Source organism: Podarcis cretensis (genome assembly GCF_951804945.1).
Source record: "Podarcis cretensis genome assembly, chromosome: 1".
Taxonomy (NCBI): domain Eukaryota; kingdom Metazoa; phylum Chordata; class Lepidosauria; order Squamata; family Lacertidae; genus Podarcis; species Podarcis cretensis.
Genome location: NC_137170.1, coordinates 29,689,718 through 29,708,433, shown reverse-complemented (window position 1 = coordinate 29,708,433; position 18,716 = coordinate 29,689,718). Strand labels below are relative to the sequence as shown.

Below are 18,716 nucleotides of genomic sequence, written 5' to 3'. Positions count from 1 at the left end.
TAATTTTAAGTTTGCAGAGTTGGTGTATTAAAGTACTATGTTTCCCTAGCATAACAGTTACACTTAAATCAGAACAAAAGCTCAATAGAGACCTAACATAGTTTAACCTTGGCATAAGTTTTGCACAAGCAAATTAGGATGAGTGCTCCATAAACAGGTTGCTTGGAGAAGCCCATAGTTCATATGAGCTTATGCCATCTTTACTCCCCAGCCCACCTCACATAATCCTCCCTTAAATCCCATTGAGTTGTGAAATTATAACTTGCAAGGTACTAGAAGGAAAGCTGATCTAGTAGGATGAATCTGAGGTGGAGTCTCATTTAGATTATCTTTGGACACTGCTTCCTCTTAGTCAGTGGTGTCAGTGTGTATGAATGTGGCCGTTAACTCCCTAGTAGAGGAGCCATGGAGAAAATGCTCATGTCAATAGAATCCAGCCAGAGAATGCCTGCTTTGAGTTCAATCAAACAAAGTATTCCCCCATAAAAGAGAAACAGGTGTGTTGTTTGTGAAAAGCGGCAAGATGGTAAAATCCAAAAGCTGCTTCTCCTGTAAGCCTGGAGCCTCCTTTTTTTGCTGCTGTCATAGCCCATCTCCTTAGATGAAATCACTCACAGGCACTGTGTTTGTAAGATGGTAGCACTGCCGTTGCAGCTGGGCAGATGGTAGCACTGCCGTTGCCTCCAGGTGTTCCTGAGGCTTGTTACACAGCAGCTCAAATCCTGACAGAAGCTCTGGGTTTGTATCTCCCCCTGCCCCTGGTGCGCTAATATCCTCAACCACTCCCATCCTGCTGATGCCACTCAGGCCAGCCTGTTGCCTGTCTGAACAGAAGGATGCAAGCTAGATAGCCATACACAGAGAGGCTTAAAGTGAAACCAGTCATGTTTCCCAGGCACTTGCATGCAAAAGGCTGATGTTTTCAAGCACAGCAGGACAACATGTTTCCCATTTTTGTTGCTTTGCTATGAGGTTGCTTTGAAGTGATGCCCTCGAGGAACACTGGAACATAGGGAGCTGCCTTACATTGTGTCAGAGCCTTCACCCATCCAGTTTAGTATTCACCACAGTGACTAGCAGCTTCAGGAAGGAAATTGTTCACAGCCATACCTGGAGATGCTGGGGCTTGAACCTGGAACCTGGCATATGTTCTGTCATCAAGCTATGGCTTTTCCTGGGCTGGGGGACAAAAGGCATCCCCTTGTCAAGCAGACTTTAGCTAAGCGGGTCCCTTGTGGGATGGACTTTTTCATGTGGGGCACCTCTTCAAAGGAGGGGTAAACTCTGAAGTATCCCCCAGCTTGGATTTTAATCAGGTTCGCCTCTTTTTTGAGGGGAACATTCCTGAACATCCCCCCTCAAAAAGAACTTGTTCTTGGGCCTTAGCCCATTGAACTTCACCCCAGCATTGTTGCTGTTCAGTGGAGTCAGTTTACCCAATGAGCTGTCAGGTGTCAAATGAAAAATAGTCAAGTGGTTTTACTTGCATGTGTGAACCAGGTGAGGGGTTAGGCCTGGGAAGTCAGGTTTAGTTTTCCTCACCACTGTCAGAACTCCTCTGCTTCTTCACAGCCCTGTAAGAAGCAGAATGTCAACGAGTAAAGTTCATCTCACTGTCCCATCTGAACTCATCACTTGATGAATTTTCTTTGCCCTTGGCTGAAGAATAGTTTGCACAGGGGAAAGGATGGATCAAATGCCAGGAACTGAGATCCAGTAAAGGAGGCAAGTCCCTGCTTCCCGCTGCAGCCCCTTGCTTATTACAGCATGTTCCAGAGGGTACCTCAACTCCACAGAGCAGATTCTCAGGAGGTATGGGGGGAGGAGGAGTTGGCTAAAACTGCCTCCCTCAGAACTGGTGAAAGTTTCTTCTGCCATTCCTCCAGTGAGAGTGTCCCCCAAGCAGAATTCCACCCACTGGAACTCTGGATCCAGCCCATTAAGCTCTGCTGCACCTGCTTTTGTTTCAGCATTTTCTTGGTCAGTAGTATACCAGATGAATCCCTCTACTGTTCCTTTGATGGATATAAGAGCATTGTTGAAAATACAGAAGTGTAAACTGCTGGGTGTTTTTCTTCTTCATTAGTTGATCCAAAATGCAACTCTCTGTTGATGGTCGTAAGGGAGAGTTCATTTTTTCTAGTCTTTCAGATCTGCTGAGTTTGGTAAAATAGCAAGACAAACTGTTTTGTGCATGGCAGATCTCACCTCCTTCCACAACAGTGAAGGAGGAAAAAATCCCTTTGATTGATGGATCTCAGAGGATGCTGTTAATTCATTACACCCAGATGGCTCAGTGGCTTGGACCAAGTCAAAAAGTGTGTTCCTCATCCTGAAATCTCCACAGTTTTTGCTGTTGTATTTAAGGGAGAGGAACTGAAGCACAATATTAAATAATAATGGGGAATTAACTTGATCTCCTATGGCAAATAAGCATAAAATCAGTGGTTCCTACCTGCAGTCTGCAACTGGATCCTCAAAATATGAGTGCACCCCCTTTGTTTCCTATGCAGTTCTGCCTGTGTGTGAACTAACCCAGTGACTAATCCCAATTTTTGTTTCTCATATTTCTGGTGCTGAAAATAAATTGCATTGATACAAAGGGTCAAGAGGCAGGGTCAAAGGCACCAACAAAGTGCAGGAGCTGACACTGTACCAGATCCTACCAAACATTTTCCTTTCAAAGACCAGCTGATAGGTCTTTGGATAAAGTGGACACTTACTAGAGAAATGAACTGTCAGTTCCCTTCTCCCTTTCCAACCTGCATTGAAGAAATGATTGGGAGTCCCAAACGACATCCCATCTGATCCTTGATGAAAAGCAATCATGAGGAGGCAAGTAATAGACAACTTGGAGAATCAGGCTGCATTGTTGAGAGAACTAGGATGATTATGGTGAATCTTGGCATGGTGGGGGAGGCAAACTTCAGTTATTATAAGCATTTCTTCTGAGCCTGCCTAAGAGGGAATATGCTACCTTCCACACCTTCTTTCTGCTGCGTGCCACAGTTTTCTGTTGTTGCTGAGTGTGCAATTCTCCATGTCTTCTGTGTGTCCTGGATTTCTGTTGCATGTCCATGAAATAGGAAAAAAAAAGTGTTTGGTTTCCTTTTCTTCTTTGGTGCATGACGACAATAAATAATGGTCTCGTATTATGACTCTTTTCCAATCGCTGCTCTTTCTTTCTTGCTTTCCTCACTATCCCATCTCAGGACCAAGCACCACTTGCCAAGAAGACTCCTGTGCCAACCAAGGCATCTGCATCCAGCAATGGGAAGGCTTCATTTGTGACTGTTCCATGACTTCCTACTCTGGGAACCAGTGCAATGATCGTGAGTACCAGCTTTTTATATGGGATTTTGCAAGGACCTAGAAGGCATTTGATGTCTGGTTTGGTAGCTTAACACTGGGTGTGAATCCTAATGTTGGAGCTGCCTCATCATTTTGCTAGGCAACTAGCTTTAAAAGCTAGATTACTTGAAGAAAGAGTAGGATAATTATTTTCCCTTTGATCTAATATGAAAGTGCTTGAGTGCATTCTGTTTTCATATTTAAAGACAAATGAAATGAAAGGGGGCTATTGATGTTCTTTTTATAGCATCCAGATGGAACTGTGTGTGCTAGACAGTAATCAGAGTTTTACTAAATGAAGTACATTAACTTCTTAAAAGTTTTCCAGCCACAGTGTCCGGTACTTAGTCTTGTCTTAAGTGGCTGCAAAAGCTGAAAAGGTATCAAATTGAACTCTTGGAGGCTTTTTGGTTCTGCAAATGATGTTCACAATTTCCTGTTGGTGATTGTGTGCTAAGGTGTCACTTGTTGGTAGACTTTGGCAGTAGTAGCCAGTGTGGTCGATATGCACTGTGGAACTGGTCTCCTGACACCAGCATCAGTGAAACTGTCGTAGACAGTGTTGGAGTGATGGACAATTTGGATGCTCTGGTGGGAGTGCCTGTTTAGCTTCACCAGTGCATCTCTGCAGCCACGACCTGGTCCCTTCCCTTCCCTGCTCCAGTACCACCCAGGCAAACTGCAGTGATGCTGGTGTTGGGAGGGTGGCTCCATGGTGCTGTTGCTACTGGACTTTGGTCCTGTGTTCATGTTCATCTTTGACATGGTAAAGTCACTGTGAAATGGATCTTCTGACTGCCCTTCTGTATAATGAGAATGAGTTTAGCATGTCCTGGAGATCCACTGAAAGATAAACTCTCCCCACAGAACTCATAATGGCATTTAGAAGATGTATTCTTCAAGCAAAAATGACACATTAAAATCACCTTCATCCTTTAGTCATTCAAATCTTGCTTTCAATTTGGTCACTCCAACTATCATGAAATGGAGCACTACATTTATCTAGTGTTAATGCGGGGAAACCCAAGGTGTGCGTGGGGAAATCATTGGGAGAACAGGAATTTGATTCTGATCCACACATGCAGCAGACGTGTGTGACACACTTTCCCCCTTGGGTGATACCATTTGGACTGCACGTGAGATATCATTTGTTTGGATGCATTTCTTCTGCACCCTATCAAAAGAAACAAAACAAATTGCTTCACACATATCAAAAATTGGCACATCAGAGAGAAACTTGGCCTAGAATTCTTTTTCCTCATAAGCTAGTTTTCTGTGCACACACATGTATTCCCTGCATCGGGGAAAATTAAAACTTGCAATCTTCCAGTTGCTCTGTGGCATGTGAATTGATGCATGTATAGATAGCTAGTTCTAAAATCCCAATCAAATGCAGTGCAGCCAGATGTATATCAATAGGCACAGAATTATTCCCACTTTTGTCTTTTATGCAGAGATTCACAGCTCAATCATAGTTAGTAAATATGCCCTAAGCTCTGTCTGAAAAGAGATGCCTTTTCTGGCTGTCCTTTTCCTTTCACTTACCCTATTTTTATTTTTTTTTAAGCATGGCACTTATCTGCCCCGTGAGACACACTTCTTTGTCAATCATAGGCATGCTTCTTAGGAAACCACTTTACACAGAAAATGCAACCCTAGGACCTATGAAGCTGCATTTAAATAAGTGTTGTGGAGTGATCTAAAAGGGTTAGTGACATCATGCCCTTTCTGGGTTCTAATGAATTGGGCCACATGATTCCAAAGCACTACAGAACCCATTGGCACTAATGAATTCAGACAGACTTCAAATTGTCAACAAGTTCATTTCTGAGTCTGTAATTAGAACTTCCTTAATGTTCAGGAATCAACAGATAGGGTGTCATATAGGGCAATTGGAGGGCAGATTGATGTGAGTGAAAGTGACTCTTTATGGGCTTCTTCTGATCCTTAAAATGTGCATCATAAGACACATGTTATGTATGCAGGCATCATGTAGGGAGGGCTGTAAGCATGCCTGTTTTCTAGAGAAGGCACTAAAAAGACTATAAAGAAAATGTCACAGAAAAATGCTGGAAGGCACTGAAGTCCTTTATATTGGCCCTCCTGGCTTTGCTGAGGTCATCAAAGACCTGGTTCTGAAGAAAGGCTCCTGTCTTTAAAGAGCAATGTGTCAACAGTGGCCCCACTCATACAAGGAAAAGCAGATTTGAATTGTCAACAGCCAGGTGTTTCTTGCATTCTTGTGCTGGTGTTTTAGAAGTGGTTGTGGTAGGAGGATGTCTCCAAAAAGGAGCGAGAAAGGTAAGTTCACAATGATCGTTCTAAACCAGTCGTGCTGAGATCTGCAAAAGGTATGTCCTTGGTTGTGTTATGCTTGCAAATGATTGTTTGGAACTGGACTTTTTGCAATGGCAGATTTTGTTCTTACAGTTCTCCAACACACTCTGGGGTGGATAGTATCTTTCCAATAATGTTGCACAAGTTCCTTGCTGTCCTGAGTGCCAGTGTGATCCAGATGCTAACAGGGGTGTCTGTATTGTTAATTTGGCCAGAGTGGAAATGCTGTGCAAACACAGCTGGCAAGTAATGTTTTGTCAGGTAATTTGGGTCACAAAGGTTCTCATGTATCCACAATAGGTCGTAAGATGATATAATATTGTGAGAAACTTCATAGTGCAGAAATGGATCCTTGTAAACTAGGCAGCCAAACGTCATGGAGCCATCCAGCATAGTTGGTGATATTTTGTTCCACTAGCTTAGGCTTATTTAAACTGGATCTTGATGAGTTATGCTGAAAAATTTAGGGGCTTAGTATATTACATCTCCCTTCTCCTTCTCCCCTCACTCACATGTCTGAAATGCTGCCGTGGAACAATTGCACTGGCCTCTATGGTCAGAGATGCTTTGGTTTACTGCTGCAGTTTTCCTGACCTTGGAAGTTTCTGCAGGTGTCACAGGCACCCTTTTAATTCTTCTTCCATGTGTGAGTCCAGAAGGAGAAAGGCAGAAGAAATGAAGTAGCAACAGGTAGCATGTGGATTAGCCCTGGGACATTAGCCAAAGTATAGTCTATCTAGGTACCCTTGGCACAATTAGATGCAACTTGCCCAATATTCCGTTTAGTGGAAAGACCAATGAAGTGCTGATTTGTGGCTTTATTGATGTGACATGAGATGTGTATTGGCTCTAGGAAAGCTTTTGTCTAATTTCACTGTTGATCCAGTGTGTGTTCTACATTACTCACTGATGCAAGTAAGGTATGAATATTTAAATAAAACTACTTAGAAATGGCAGTTAGATCACAGATGGATATGCTGTTTTTCTTCCCGTTGGCTATGACCATGTGGAGGCCTTTTAAAAACCACTCTTGCACCAATGACCAGGAGTTCCTGGCTTGCAGCAGATCAGTCGCCTGCAGGGGGCTCATGTGTAAACAGTAAAGCACCAAACAGTTGTCTGCTGCTGCATCTGTCAGGTGGTCATTGATTAGTTTTCCTTCGCTTTTGTTGTTTCTGTGTATGTTCAAATTATAGGTTGCAATACATTATTGATTGGTATTGTTAAAACAGGTTTTTCATTCAGCCAATAGGAAAAACAAATTGCGCCTCTCTCTTGAATGTGTGTCCACATACACTTCTAAGCTAGATTCCTTAATGTTAACTTTGTGGTGGGGTTGCGATGCCTGCATTTTCAGTTCCCATATTGCATTGGTAATCCTGACGTTCTGCATCCCAAGGGTTATTCAAATGGGTCAGCTTTGCCTCCTTTTCAAACTGAGAAGGTGAATGTTCACAATTGTACCTGTTGCTATTGGGGCCAATTACATTGTGCCCGGGTGGGGTGGCCTCTGCAATTTCATTGCCAGTGCACTTCAGCTTAATTTGCTTTAGCAAAAGCCCCCTTTTTGCCACTGTTTAATTACCACCCATTTATTTCTAATGTGCTCAATTTGTTACCTTACAGATCAAAACAATATGCATGAAAGAGTTATGGGGTGCAGGAAATAAATCTACATGTATCATTAGCTGTTGATGTATAAACTTGTAAGCTGCTAATTTCTACCTGGTAGTAGTCTTCAGTGCTGTTTGCAAACTCAGTGGAAAGACTTGGTATGTATATTTGAAAGAGATAGAATTCAAATTACGCAAATTGTAGCTCAGGAGACCAGGACGCACCCTATCCTACTCTCTTCAGTCTTGGTTGCTTCACACTCACTGTCCATACCTCTGTTTTTACCAATTTGTGCCATTCCCGCAATCCTTGAAAAACGTTCTATCCTCATCCCTCTACTCTGTATTCTACCTAGATAAGAAGCAAAAGTTAAAATGTGGTGTGGCTTTTATAGATCCCAGGAGCAATATTGGAAGTGGCCTTTTGCTTCATATTTCCACTGGCTTTCATTCCCTTTCTCACATCCCAAGTCTTTGCAGCAGCCTTCATACAGAAGTGCGCTTTGGGTTTTTTGTAGCATCGCATGCCAAACAAGAGCAATGTCTTCCATTGTGGAAACTGTCCAAGGAGCTTTTAGGTTCCTCTCAGCAAGCACCGAAACACCGATCAGCAACTGCAAAGCATCAGGCTGGGATGCAGACCAAGAGCTTGTATGGAAGCATGTCCGCCTGACATCTTGTTTTGTGTACTCCTCAGGGATACTGAATTAGCCCTGAAAATAATGAGAATCAACGTCAGAAGAGTTGGTTTCCAAATGTTTTGCATCAGAGAGAACCTGAGGGAAGCTCTCTAGAGCAGAGATGGGGGAACACATTTCTTCATGGGCAATTTTCTAGGCGCCGCATGCCATGGAGTGGCCAGAGGCAGAGGTGAACGTTAGTGAAGCAACCACTGCTTACCTTCGTCCAGTAGTCTGTATCTAACCTATGCAAAAGTCAGAGGTTTTGACATATACCCCACACATCAGTGTAAGTGAGAGGCATTATCACAGCTGAATGACAAGTTCCAGACAGGCAAAGGTGTTTGAAAAAGCATGAAAAATGGCTGTTCAGGGACCTGGCCTTAAGGACAAGGGGTGTTTCCTGGAAGAGCCCTGAGGTCCAAATAGAGAGGCCTCCTTTGCCCCCCCCCCCAGGCCTGATATTCCCTATCAGTGTTCTAAAGGATATCCTCCTCCTCCCTCTCACCTGTTCTCCTCATGGTACTAAGGGCCCATCTATGTTTCAAATGTATATTGGCTGTATATTTGTCTGACTTGAAGAACTCTGGATTTGTTTGGTACCAATAATTCTTGGTTACAGACTCGTTGCCCCTCTAGCAGAACTACAGTTTCTCAGGTTCCCTGGAGAAGAGAATGAGTTTGAAATCAGTTTAAGTCTGTGGCATGAATATCCCCCGAGAGTCAGACTAAAGACAGATACTTCCAAAGACACAGGAGGAATTGATTAATTTTAGGCTTTTCTTGTCTGCTCTGAATCTACACTCCTCATAGCCCATGTGTAGAAAGGAAGTTCCATTGAACTTATGATGACTTGAAGGGGGTTATTTGTATTTTAGAATGAATGAGGAGCATTCTGTGAAGCCATCTGCCCAACACAGCTAAGCTGGAGCTGGGGGTGTGGGGGATATATTTTACAAAATGCACCCTCCTCCATTCCAGCAATTTTTCAGCAAGGCTTGTGAAACCAAACAAAATAGTTCCCCTCACTGTGATTTAGCTGCATGGTGCCATTATGGCATTCTTGCTGCCCTCACTCTGATATGGCTTTGTGTATTTGTCACATAGCCAGATCTGATCAGCTCTGTGTCTTGCTTCCTGCATCTCCCATAATTGTTTGGGATTAACTCACAAATACCATATTTTAAAAATGGCTTAGAAATGGCAAGGGGGTGGCTGATGAATCAGACAGCTGATGGAGTGCTAACCACACTTCTGCGGTACAGAATGACTGTTTTGCATTTAATATTTGATGTGTTGGAATTCTAATAAATACTGTTTTTTGTTTTGTTTTTTAAATGACAAGTCAGGGAAAGAAGCAGCTGCAAACAGGTGGTGTTTTCTATCCACTTCACTTTTATCTCCCAAATGTTGGTGGGTGAAAAATTTGTTGTGGCTCCACTTGGGATTGATAAGTGAAATAAAATGCTAAAAACCTCTGTCCCTTCGGAGTAGCAAATTCTTCATCCTTTAGGGCAATGGAGGGTGACCTGTGGTGCTACCCATGTTTCTTGACCACACTTTCCATTTTCCTGAAACACTGGGCTTTCTGGAACAGATGGGATGTGGAGTGCAACATCCATTGGGAGGTAGGTTCCCCACTCCTACTTTAATTAATTAATTAATATCCCACCCCCTCCTCCCAAAGGAGCCTAAAACCAAGAAGGAATGTTCCCTAGATCCACACGAGATTGTAGTTGCGAAGCTGAAATGTAAGTTAATTTCCAAACATTGTCACTGTTAGCAACTTGGGGCTGTGTGAAATTTTAACAACAGCTCCCCACTCTGATAGACTTTTGCTATGTGTCAGTGTTTGAGTACGTGCAAATCTGATCCTTGTGCCTGAATTGTGCACTCCTCTTCCCTAGTAAAATCAACTGATTTCTCTCCTGCCTCTCCTGTCTATCACCTTGGCCAACATGGAAATGGCTAAGCTGATTGGAGTAATTTTTGTGACAGCTTGTTACGTGCAACATTTTGACACAAGAACTGCAGTCATCCCCTGGTGGTATCGATGCCCATGTGAATCTCCTCGGATGTGAGGAGCCTCGGATGTGAGGAGTCCGGGCTAGGAACTGTTTTTGTTGACATTTGCTTGGGAAGGGACGGAGACCGGGGTAGCGAGGGAGGGGAGAATTGAATTTCAAAATTTTATGATTTTTGTATTTGGCTATTGTGATCTATAATTAGTATAAGAATGGGAGAAATTCATGGAAGGGAAGTTAGGTCGACCTTAGAAAAAGGATTTAATGTTTATAAGAGAATTGGATAAGTTAAATGTGGATAACTAAAAAGAGCTAAGTTTTAAAAATAATAACAATATGTTTAAGATGATTAGACAAGAACTTGCTGAACTAATTATTGGAATTGGGATGTATGAAGAGGGGGTGGGGGGAAGTCCGGGAAAGAGGGTAAAGAAAGTAAGGGTATGAAAATATATATGTGTTGTCTTTGTCTTTTTATGTGTGTGTGTCCTTATAAAATGTAAAAACCCAATAAATTTTTTTATAAAAAAAAAGAATCTGCAAACATGTGGATGCTGTGTCTGCATGTACAATGGTCTCATGCATCCACTGACATCAGTAGGATGGAAGCAAGTTCAGCAGTCATCTCTGAAGATCCCTTAGAAGCCTTATTTGATGGAGACAGTGTGGTGAGCTGAATAAATCCATACTACAAATAGAAACTGTGTGTGTGTGTGTGTGTATGTGTGTGTGTGTGTTTCTTTTTTAAAAAAAATGACGGAAGAAAAACAGAAGCAGGTTAAAAGGATAAGCCCAGGCCCATATTCTTGATTGTTATCCGACCTTCCTAATATGCTCATGATTGCCTCTCATTGGAAGATGACTGCCTACTGATCTCCAGTGGAGTTTAGCTGTGCATGGAGACATATCTCAGCAATGTTACAAGCTTGTTATCCAGGGGCTGTTACAATAGGCTGATCTGTGGAGCATTGTGGAAAAACATGAAAATTTTAAACTCAGTTGTCTCAATAACAGTTCCCAAGAGGAAGATTTAGGTGGGTTATTTAGACACTTCTGAAATAGACTGTATATCTCTGAGTGTGTTAAAGGAGCCGGAGGGATGTATGTGATTATTCTATGTGGAGTTGCTTCATATTACCCTAAAAAGAGCATTCTCCATCTGGAGAATCCAGCTTCCAGGGCTGAATTGCCTTTCGAGCAGGTTTAGAAAAAAGGGTCCACACCCCTACTTCATAAGCATCTGAGAATGTAACCTGATGTACCTGACTGATGATGCATGGAGACCTTTGCAGTGCACTCCTTCGTCCTGAGCTGGGTGTTGACACACCCTTGTTACACCCTCCATTTCACAATCTGGCACAAACTCCACTGCTGACATTGGTTCAAACTGGGTAGTGGGATGTGAATCCCCAGCCAAAGCCAGTCACCCATATTCCAGGCTATATTCTCCTCTTCTGCAGTTTCCCCCTACCAGCTATAGAACAACACTCACCGGATTGCCTAATATTTCACTTAGTGCAGCAAGCAAGCCTGTCACATGTCATTCTCTCTAGCCTAAGGCAGAGACCTGTATTGATTAGAAGTGGCAGGTTTCCTTTATAACTCAGTTTTGATTTTCAGAAGCACTCTGTTCCTGGCATTAAAAATTGTGACACCCCGCCCTCTCAGCTTAAGCAATATAACCGTCATTGGTTGTGCTTTTGACATGGCTTTGATTAGATGGAGCTGGTGTGATTTGTGTAAATGCCAGTGTTTCATAGACAGTAATGTTAAATAACTGCATAAGCAAGAGCAGGAGTTTTCAAAGCTTACCCTCGTAGCTCTTTCATAAAATATACTGAAGGAAGCTCAAATGCTTTAATAATTATTCTTTTGCTTCCCAGTTGCTACCAGATGGCCCAGGAATTGAGTGATAGGAAGTTTCAACTAAACAGTTCCAAAACCTTTCACTCCTGCTGGGATTTCTCTTGTGACACTTTCAAGTTGGACCAGCAATCTGTTTGACTCATGGAGACATATAGTTTTGCTAATTGCTATTTTTTTGGTACTGGAGAAGGTCAGGATGGTGGATCAGTTTTGATTTCTCTGCTTTTCAGTTGCCCAATCTTAAATTCAGTTAGCCACAATTCTGCATGCATTTGCAATTTTTAAAAAATAAGGAAGTGCTCATGAAAAATCACCAGCATTTTAAAGCATGTTTCTCCTAATAAACACATTTTGCAAGTGTTTACCTCTTAATATAATGCATTTTTGTATATTAGTTTTCACTACTGTATGTATTCTGATGCATACTTCTAAGGTGTACAACTTTTTGGACTGAAGACTGCACCGCAATATTCAAATAAGAGTTTATTTTGAAAGATAGCTGTGTTTCCATTCGCATATTGTTTCGGGAAGTACAAATAAGATAGGCTCACATTAAAATTTATGTCATAAGAACCTAAGAAGAGCTTGCTGATCAAGCCAATGGCCCAACTAGTCCACCATCCTGTTCTCACAGCTGTCCAATCTGATACCTGTGGGAAACCAGCAAACATGACCTCAGCACAAGAACATGCTTCCCTCCTGCATCTCCCAGCAACAGGTATTTAGAAGTATTGCTGCCTCTGATTATGAAGGCAAAGTATTACCATAATGGCAATGTCCCCACCCAAGATTTCATGTAGAGGTGCTAAACTGGAGGGAGCTTGTTTCTGCAAGGCTCCACATTAAGCTAAGCCAGTCAAGCATGGGGATGCTTGAATAATTTAATCCCTGTGGATCTCCTGTATGCAATCTCTTTTACTAACACAGAGATCAAAACTATCCACAGGATTCTGCACTTCTCTTGATGCTGTGGCACAGTTCTTGGCAGTTTAAACTGCTCAAAAGAGATATTTAAATGTGTATTCGAATACTTATTTGTCGAGGATTAAAAGATTCACAGATTACTGTAAAATGGAATTACAGGTAAAACAAATGCAAAAGTGATATTAACTAGAAATAGACAGGTTCACTCATTCCTAATTGAGAGACTTCTAATAATAATCATGTCTTTGGTGCATGTCAGCATTGAGAGTTCTTTATTCAAGACTTCATACATCAGTATAGCGTCAATGCGTCAATAAAGAACCATCCAAGAAGTAGGGAGGAGGAATAATATTTCAGGCAGGCTGCAGAAAGTATTTAGGGTTCTGAGGACTGGTGTGTGCTTGCTTTTAGAATCCAGTGCCAACAGATATTTTCACAGATCTAGCAAGGCCTGCAGACGTCAGGAAATCTGATAGAAGGTTGTAGATATTCCCTAGATATTCCAGCAAAGCCCTATTTTTCAGAGCTGGAGCTAGGAACCAGGGCTGAATTTGGTGGCCACCCTATTGTTCATCATGGGCTCAGAGAACAGGATAATACGGAGTAGAGTTGGGTTTCGGTTTTGAATACCTCCATAGTCACACTCTCTCTCCCAGACTGCCTTCTAGTATTATGAACTCTCCAAGGTGCTGAAGCCAGCTCCACATCTAAAATAACTGCTCGACTCTGGTATCAATAATGCACCCACCAAGCATAAATTGTTCTTTTCAAATGGACATGGGCCGTCATCTCAACAGAAACATGGTCAGGGGTCCAATTCATCTTCCCTTTGCTTGTGCTTCTAACTTAATTGCCTCGCTTGGCCCAATAAAAGCCTCTGTCAGCTTTGCTGATTTCTCACAACTATCTGTCATAGCAGCTCCTTTTTGCCTCCAAATTGCACTAAATGACCTTCCAACTGCTACATCTCTGCCCTGCTGATCTCAGGTGAATGATGAAGATGGATGACAGGCATCACAGGCCATCAGTCATGTGATTGGTAGGGGCCTAGGAAGCATCTGTGTCTTTTATAGTTCATCTGCCACAGATCTTTCCTAGCTCTAACAGACACACACACACACACACACACACACACAGAGAGAGAGAGAGAGAGAGAGAGAGAGAGAGAGAGACGCTGGAGAATGTCCTGCCAACTAGGACCAAAGTGGCTACTTTAAGACCATATCTGGCCTTTAAGAGCAGCTGGATCTGTGCACATTAGCAAGTAGAGGCTAATGATTTCGAGATTTTGATACTGTGAGAAGCATCACCTGCTGATCTCCTCAGCATCACCAGCCCAATTATTCTGCTCATTTGGCAATTTTTTCTGACCTTTTTTCTTTTTAAAGAAAGCAATGTGTGGACTAGTTTAAAAAGCAAATCAAGAGAATATAAATCCCAGAAAACAATAAAACAGAGCTAGGTCAAATGAGTATCAGCCTGCAAAATGCTGTCATCACATAGAGCCACAGTGTTATAGGAAACTATTTTTCCATGTTGCCCGGGGTGGTCTATCCTGACCACCAGCAGTTTTCCAGGATCTCAAGCAGAAGAAGGTCTTTCACCTCACTTGCCACCTGATCCTTCTAACATACCTCTAGTATGTTAGAGAGATTGAAACTGGGACGTGCTGTATGAACAGCATGTTCTCAACTGATGAGCTGTGAACCCGTCAATATATTTATAGAGCTAGAAATTTTGTTTAAACTTCCTTCAAGCATTTTGTTTTGCTTTGGATAGCATATTTGAAACCTAATGAAAGGTCAGGGCTCTTGAAACATTGTCTGCTGCAACTGTGTGCCATCCAGATGTTGTTAAAACTCTACCTCCCACCTTGCCCAACTACCATGGTTATTGCTCAGAGATTAGTCATTGTCTGATACATCTTGAGGTCACCAAGATAATATTTAAATGCTACTTTTAAATGCATTTCCCCTAAAATATCCCCACACCTCTCTCTGTGTGTATGTGTGTGTGTGTGTGTGTGTGTATTATACATGCATGTTAAATCTATTTTGACATGTGCCTTTGAGCCTGAAATTGCATCAGGACATTTGGGAAGTGCAAAACCTGTTGGATAGCAAAAATTCCGATCTGCACATAAATCTGGCAAATGGCAATCAGGTCAGTTTGTATCAGAATTCATAAAGACTGAGCCCCTCAAGCAGCCCTAACCTTATGCTCTGGGAGGTGTAGGAATGCTAATGCTAATGCTAATAATAATAATAATAATAATAGATTCCCATGTGTGAACTGTGAGAGGTTGTGAGAACTCTGGCACTTATCATTTCTTATTATTAAAATAGTTTTGTTATTTGGCGACATAACAGTTTCCATCAGTCTCTCCTCATTCTGTTATTAGTGGGAAATACTAAAACCTTCAAGGTATTTACTCAGTTATGGGGTACTGAGTATTTTTGACAAGGAAAAATGTAATGAACTTCTTTAAGACCAGCTTGGATTGTAATGGTGCCTATTTTTTCTCTATCCCCTTAAAACCATTGGGTTTGGGGTGTGACTGCATAGCCCATTTTAAGCACACGAGACCTCTAAATTCATGCTATCATAGGCAGAATAGTTTCTGGCAGGCAGCATGCTCAGCAGATGATTCTCTGCCCACACATCTCTTTTTTTGCATAGACCCCCAATGTTTATATTAGCAGTAATGAGCTTGGGCAATTATAAATAGAATGTTGTTTATTGTTTCTTCTATAAAAGAGCAAAAATGAATAATTTCTTTTTTAAAACCCCAAAATGGTAAAAACTGAACTGATGTAATGGAGATATTTCTCAGCCCAATGGAAAATCAGAGCAGTCAAAAAGCTTGCACCTCACTCATTTGGCAGAATAAAGAAGGCTCTTTTCCTTTTTTTCTACCCCGCTAGATGGTGCTGTGCCTCTGTAAGTCAAACTGATGCACGCAGACACCACACAAACAAATACACCCGTGGATTGCAAAGAGCAAACCACAAATGAAGTTAGAAGAATCCATTTCACTCTCGCTGCCTTCTCCCCTCCCCTCCTTTCCAAATTAATCTCACAAAGAGGTTTTCCAAGATCACAAGCTCTATTTGGCTCTGGGCAGTTTTCATTTCCCCTCCTTGCTTACAAAACCCTGCGGTTCTGCCATCACTTAGGACAGTTTAGGAAGCTGCTATAGGCTGCATGAGAAACTGCATTTGGGGAAACAGTGTTATTAAATAGCATCACGACTCCTCGGGAGCATTAAGAACAGCTATCCTGTCTTGACATGTCCACTGAGTGTAGCTTAAATATGTGTCACCCTGAGTGCAAGAGAGAGAGAGCAGAGAAAGGGATGGTGTTTATCTTACAGTGAACTGCTTTTGCTCTGCTACAATGAGTATTGCTTTAGGTCCAGCCATGGGGATTCAAAGCTGTCCATTCATGGATGACAGAACACACAGCGAGCAGCAGTTGAAGTTTAGCTTATCAGTTTCTCACCTCCTCTCTCTCTGATCCTTGGGTTATCCTTCCCAGGTACACTGGTGGATGTTGAAACCTCAAAAGGCAAGGAAGGACAAGGAATGATGGAATGTCCTGAGCATTCTAGAATGGAACCTTGACACCCTGGGAAGCATCAGTACCCAGTGCCCAATCAGTGAGCTGGTCATCCCCACCTTTATAGAACCTTTCTGCTAAATCAGGGATGAGGAGCCTATAGCCCTCCAAAAGTTATTGGACTCCAACACTCATCAGCCAACATGGCCAATGATCAGGAATGATGGGATTTGTAGTCCAGTAATATCTGGAGGGGCCACAGTTTCCCCAGTCATGTTCTAAATGAAGTAAGGAGGGAGAACGAGAAATTTGTAGTTACAGATAGGTAGCCGTGTTGGTCTGCCATAGTCAAAACAAAATAAAAAAAATTTCCTTCCAGTAGCACCTTAAAGACCAACTAAGAGAAATTTGTAGACATTTGTAGATATTTATTTATTTATTTATTTGTGTGTGTGATTAAAATTCCAAGGTTCTCAGGTGGAAGTAGTACGTCTTACAAATATATAAGTGGTGTAAGAGATGATTTTTGGTTATTATAAAAGTGAAACCATAGTTCAGTCGTGTACCCACTGGCAATGCAGATGTCTCATACCTTGTCTGCTTTGAAAAAATACCGGAGTTGCACCCCCCCCCCCCGGAAAGATAGTAGGTGATTATATAGCATCACTGCCAGGGGTGAAATAGGGTGAATTGCTGCCCCCATGGGCAGCTCATGGGGGTGGCCATCTTCCCCTCACCCCATGAAATGCCTAAATAACAATGCCTACTGCATGAGTTTGACCAAACTGCGGGAGGCAGTGGAAGACAGGAGTGTCTGGCGTGCTCTGGTCCATGGGGTCATGAGGAGTCAGACACGACTAAACGACTAAACAACAACAACACTGCATCACATAGCTTCTTCCCAGGGACATTTGTGGCTCCATTTTTCAAATGACACAGCAGTTGTGTTGCTGGCCAGAACTCATCTGATCTGTGTCTTTGCTTTTAAAGTGACTAAAAAGGGGAGTGGGGAAAGAAACCCTCAGACCACATGGCAGTATATTCTGCAAATGTTACTATCCCCACCTGAATATCCTTCCACCTGAATGTCTAGTGCTTCTGATGTTCAACTGGGGTGCCCCCTCCCAAAAAAAGAGAATAGTGAGAAATTTGGGAGGTTGGACATTCAGTTCAGCACTCAACTTGTGCCACTTAAAGGTTTGTGGATTTCTTCCATTAATGGCTTCCTTCCCTATACTTTCTAGTGGCTAGTTTCATCTTCTGTTGATGGCCTGGGCTTCCCATTTTCATTTGGAGGCCAAAAACATTGTCCATAGTCAAGGAAAAGATGCCTCAAGTTTGTTTAAGAAGCAGCGTCTTTATTTAATCCTCCTGAAATTTCATAGCCTAAGCTAAATTGACAGCATTGCTTTAAATAACGACTCTCTTTCCATAGTTGTTGCAAAGGTTACACACTTGCTTCAGGACTCATTTGGACCTGAAGTCCTGAATCTGCAGTTTTCCAGTGGGCAACTATTAATCTGATAGGCTCTGCTGTAAATAATCACAGTAAATGCCATGTAATGTATCTTCACTGGGGCAGGAGGGGAGCTTTCCATCATGGAGTCACCATTAGCACGTTGTTTGAAGTCTCCACTAATTGTCTGAAAAGGGAACACAAAAGTAAACTTTTCCCCCCTCTTAGTTTCATATTGGCCACACTTGCACCTCACAATCAGCCAGGGTTCTGGGCTTATCTTGGGTCTCCTTGAAGGAGCATTACATCCAGCCATTTTGCTCCTCCTTTTGCATGAGCGGGTAAAACTAACTAGGAAGGACTGGTAAGCCCAGTATCCTGAAACAGGCCAGAATGGTAAACTGGAGCCTTTAAACTAGGATTCGTAGTTGGGAGCCAAAACCAGGATCCCAGGCTCACTCATCATGATAGGATGCCCCTTTCTGATTAGTTTCACCTGCTTGAGCAATCAGGAGTGAATGGGTCACATGCAGATGCAAAGTAGGCTAGGAATCCTGGCTTACCGTCATGAAGTGCAAATGTGACCATTGTTCTCTCAGCAAAGATCAAAAACACATGGGCAGAGTGAGGGAAAGGCAGGATATACTAAATATAATAATAGAAATAATCATCATCACGTTGGCTACAAAGCAAAGCTTCCCTGGTCATATTAAGCTGGTGATTTTCCCTATGTCTAAGAGCCATTTCTGTATCATGAAACATTCCTCACCAATGCAAAGACTTTTGGAAGGCCATCTACCAGAAACATAAACGAGGAGAATTGCATTGGGATGGGCAGCCCTTTCCATTGGTGTTTTATTCTCCAAGATGGTCATGGGCAGAGCAATCCAAACCCCTTTTGCCAGAT

General features: G+C 42.3%; 1 protein-coding gene across 8 annotated transcripts in view; it reads left to right on the top strand.

Moving 5' to 3' along the window:
- NRXN3 (neurexin 3) overlaps positions 1-18,716 on the top strand; it is a 1,235,498-nt gene that overhangs the window by 560,956 nt on the left and 655,826 nt on the right. For all 8 annotated transcript variants that reach the window (XM_079988538.1, XM_079988533.1, XM_079988539.1 and 5 more), the window contains one exon: positions 3,213-3,332. In XM_079988538.1, coding sequence (XP_079844664.1) covers positions 3,213-3,332 — 120 coding nt within the window. The remainder of the gene's footprint in view (positions 1-3,212; positions 3,333-18,716) is intronic.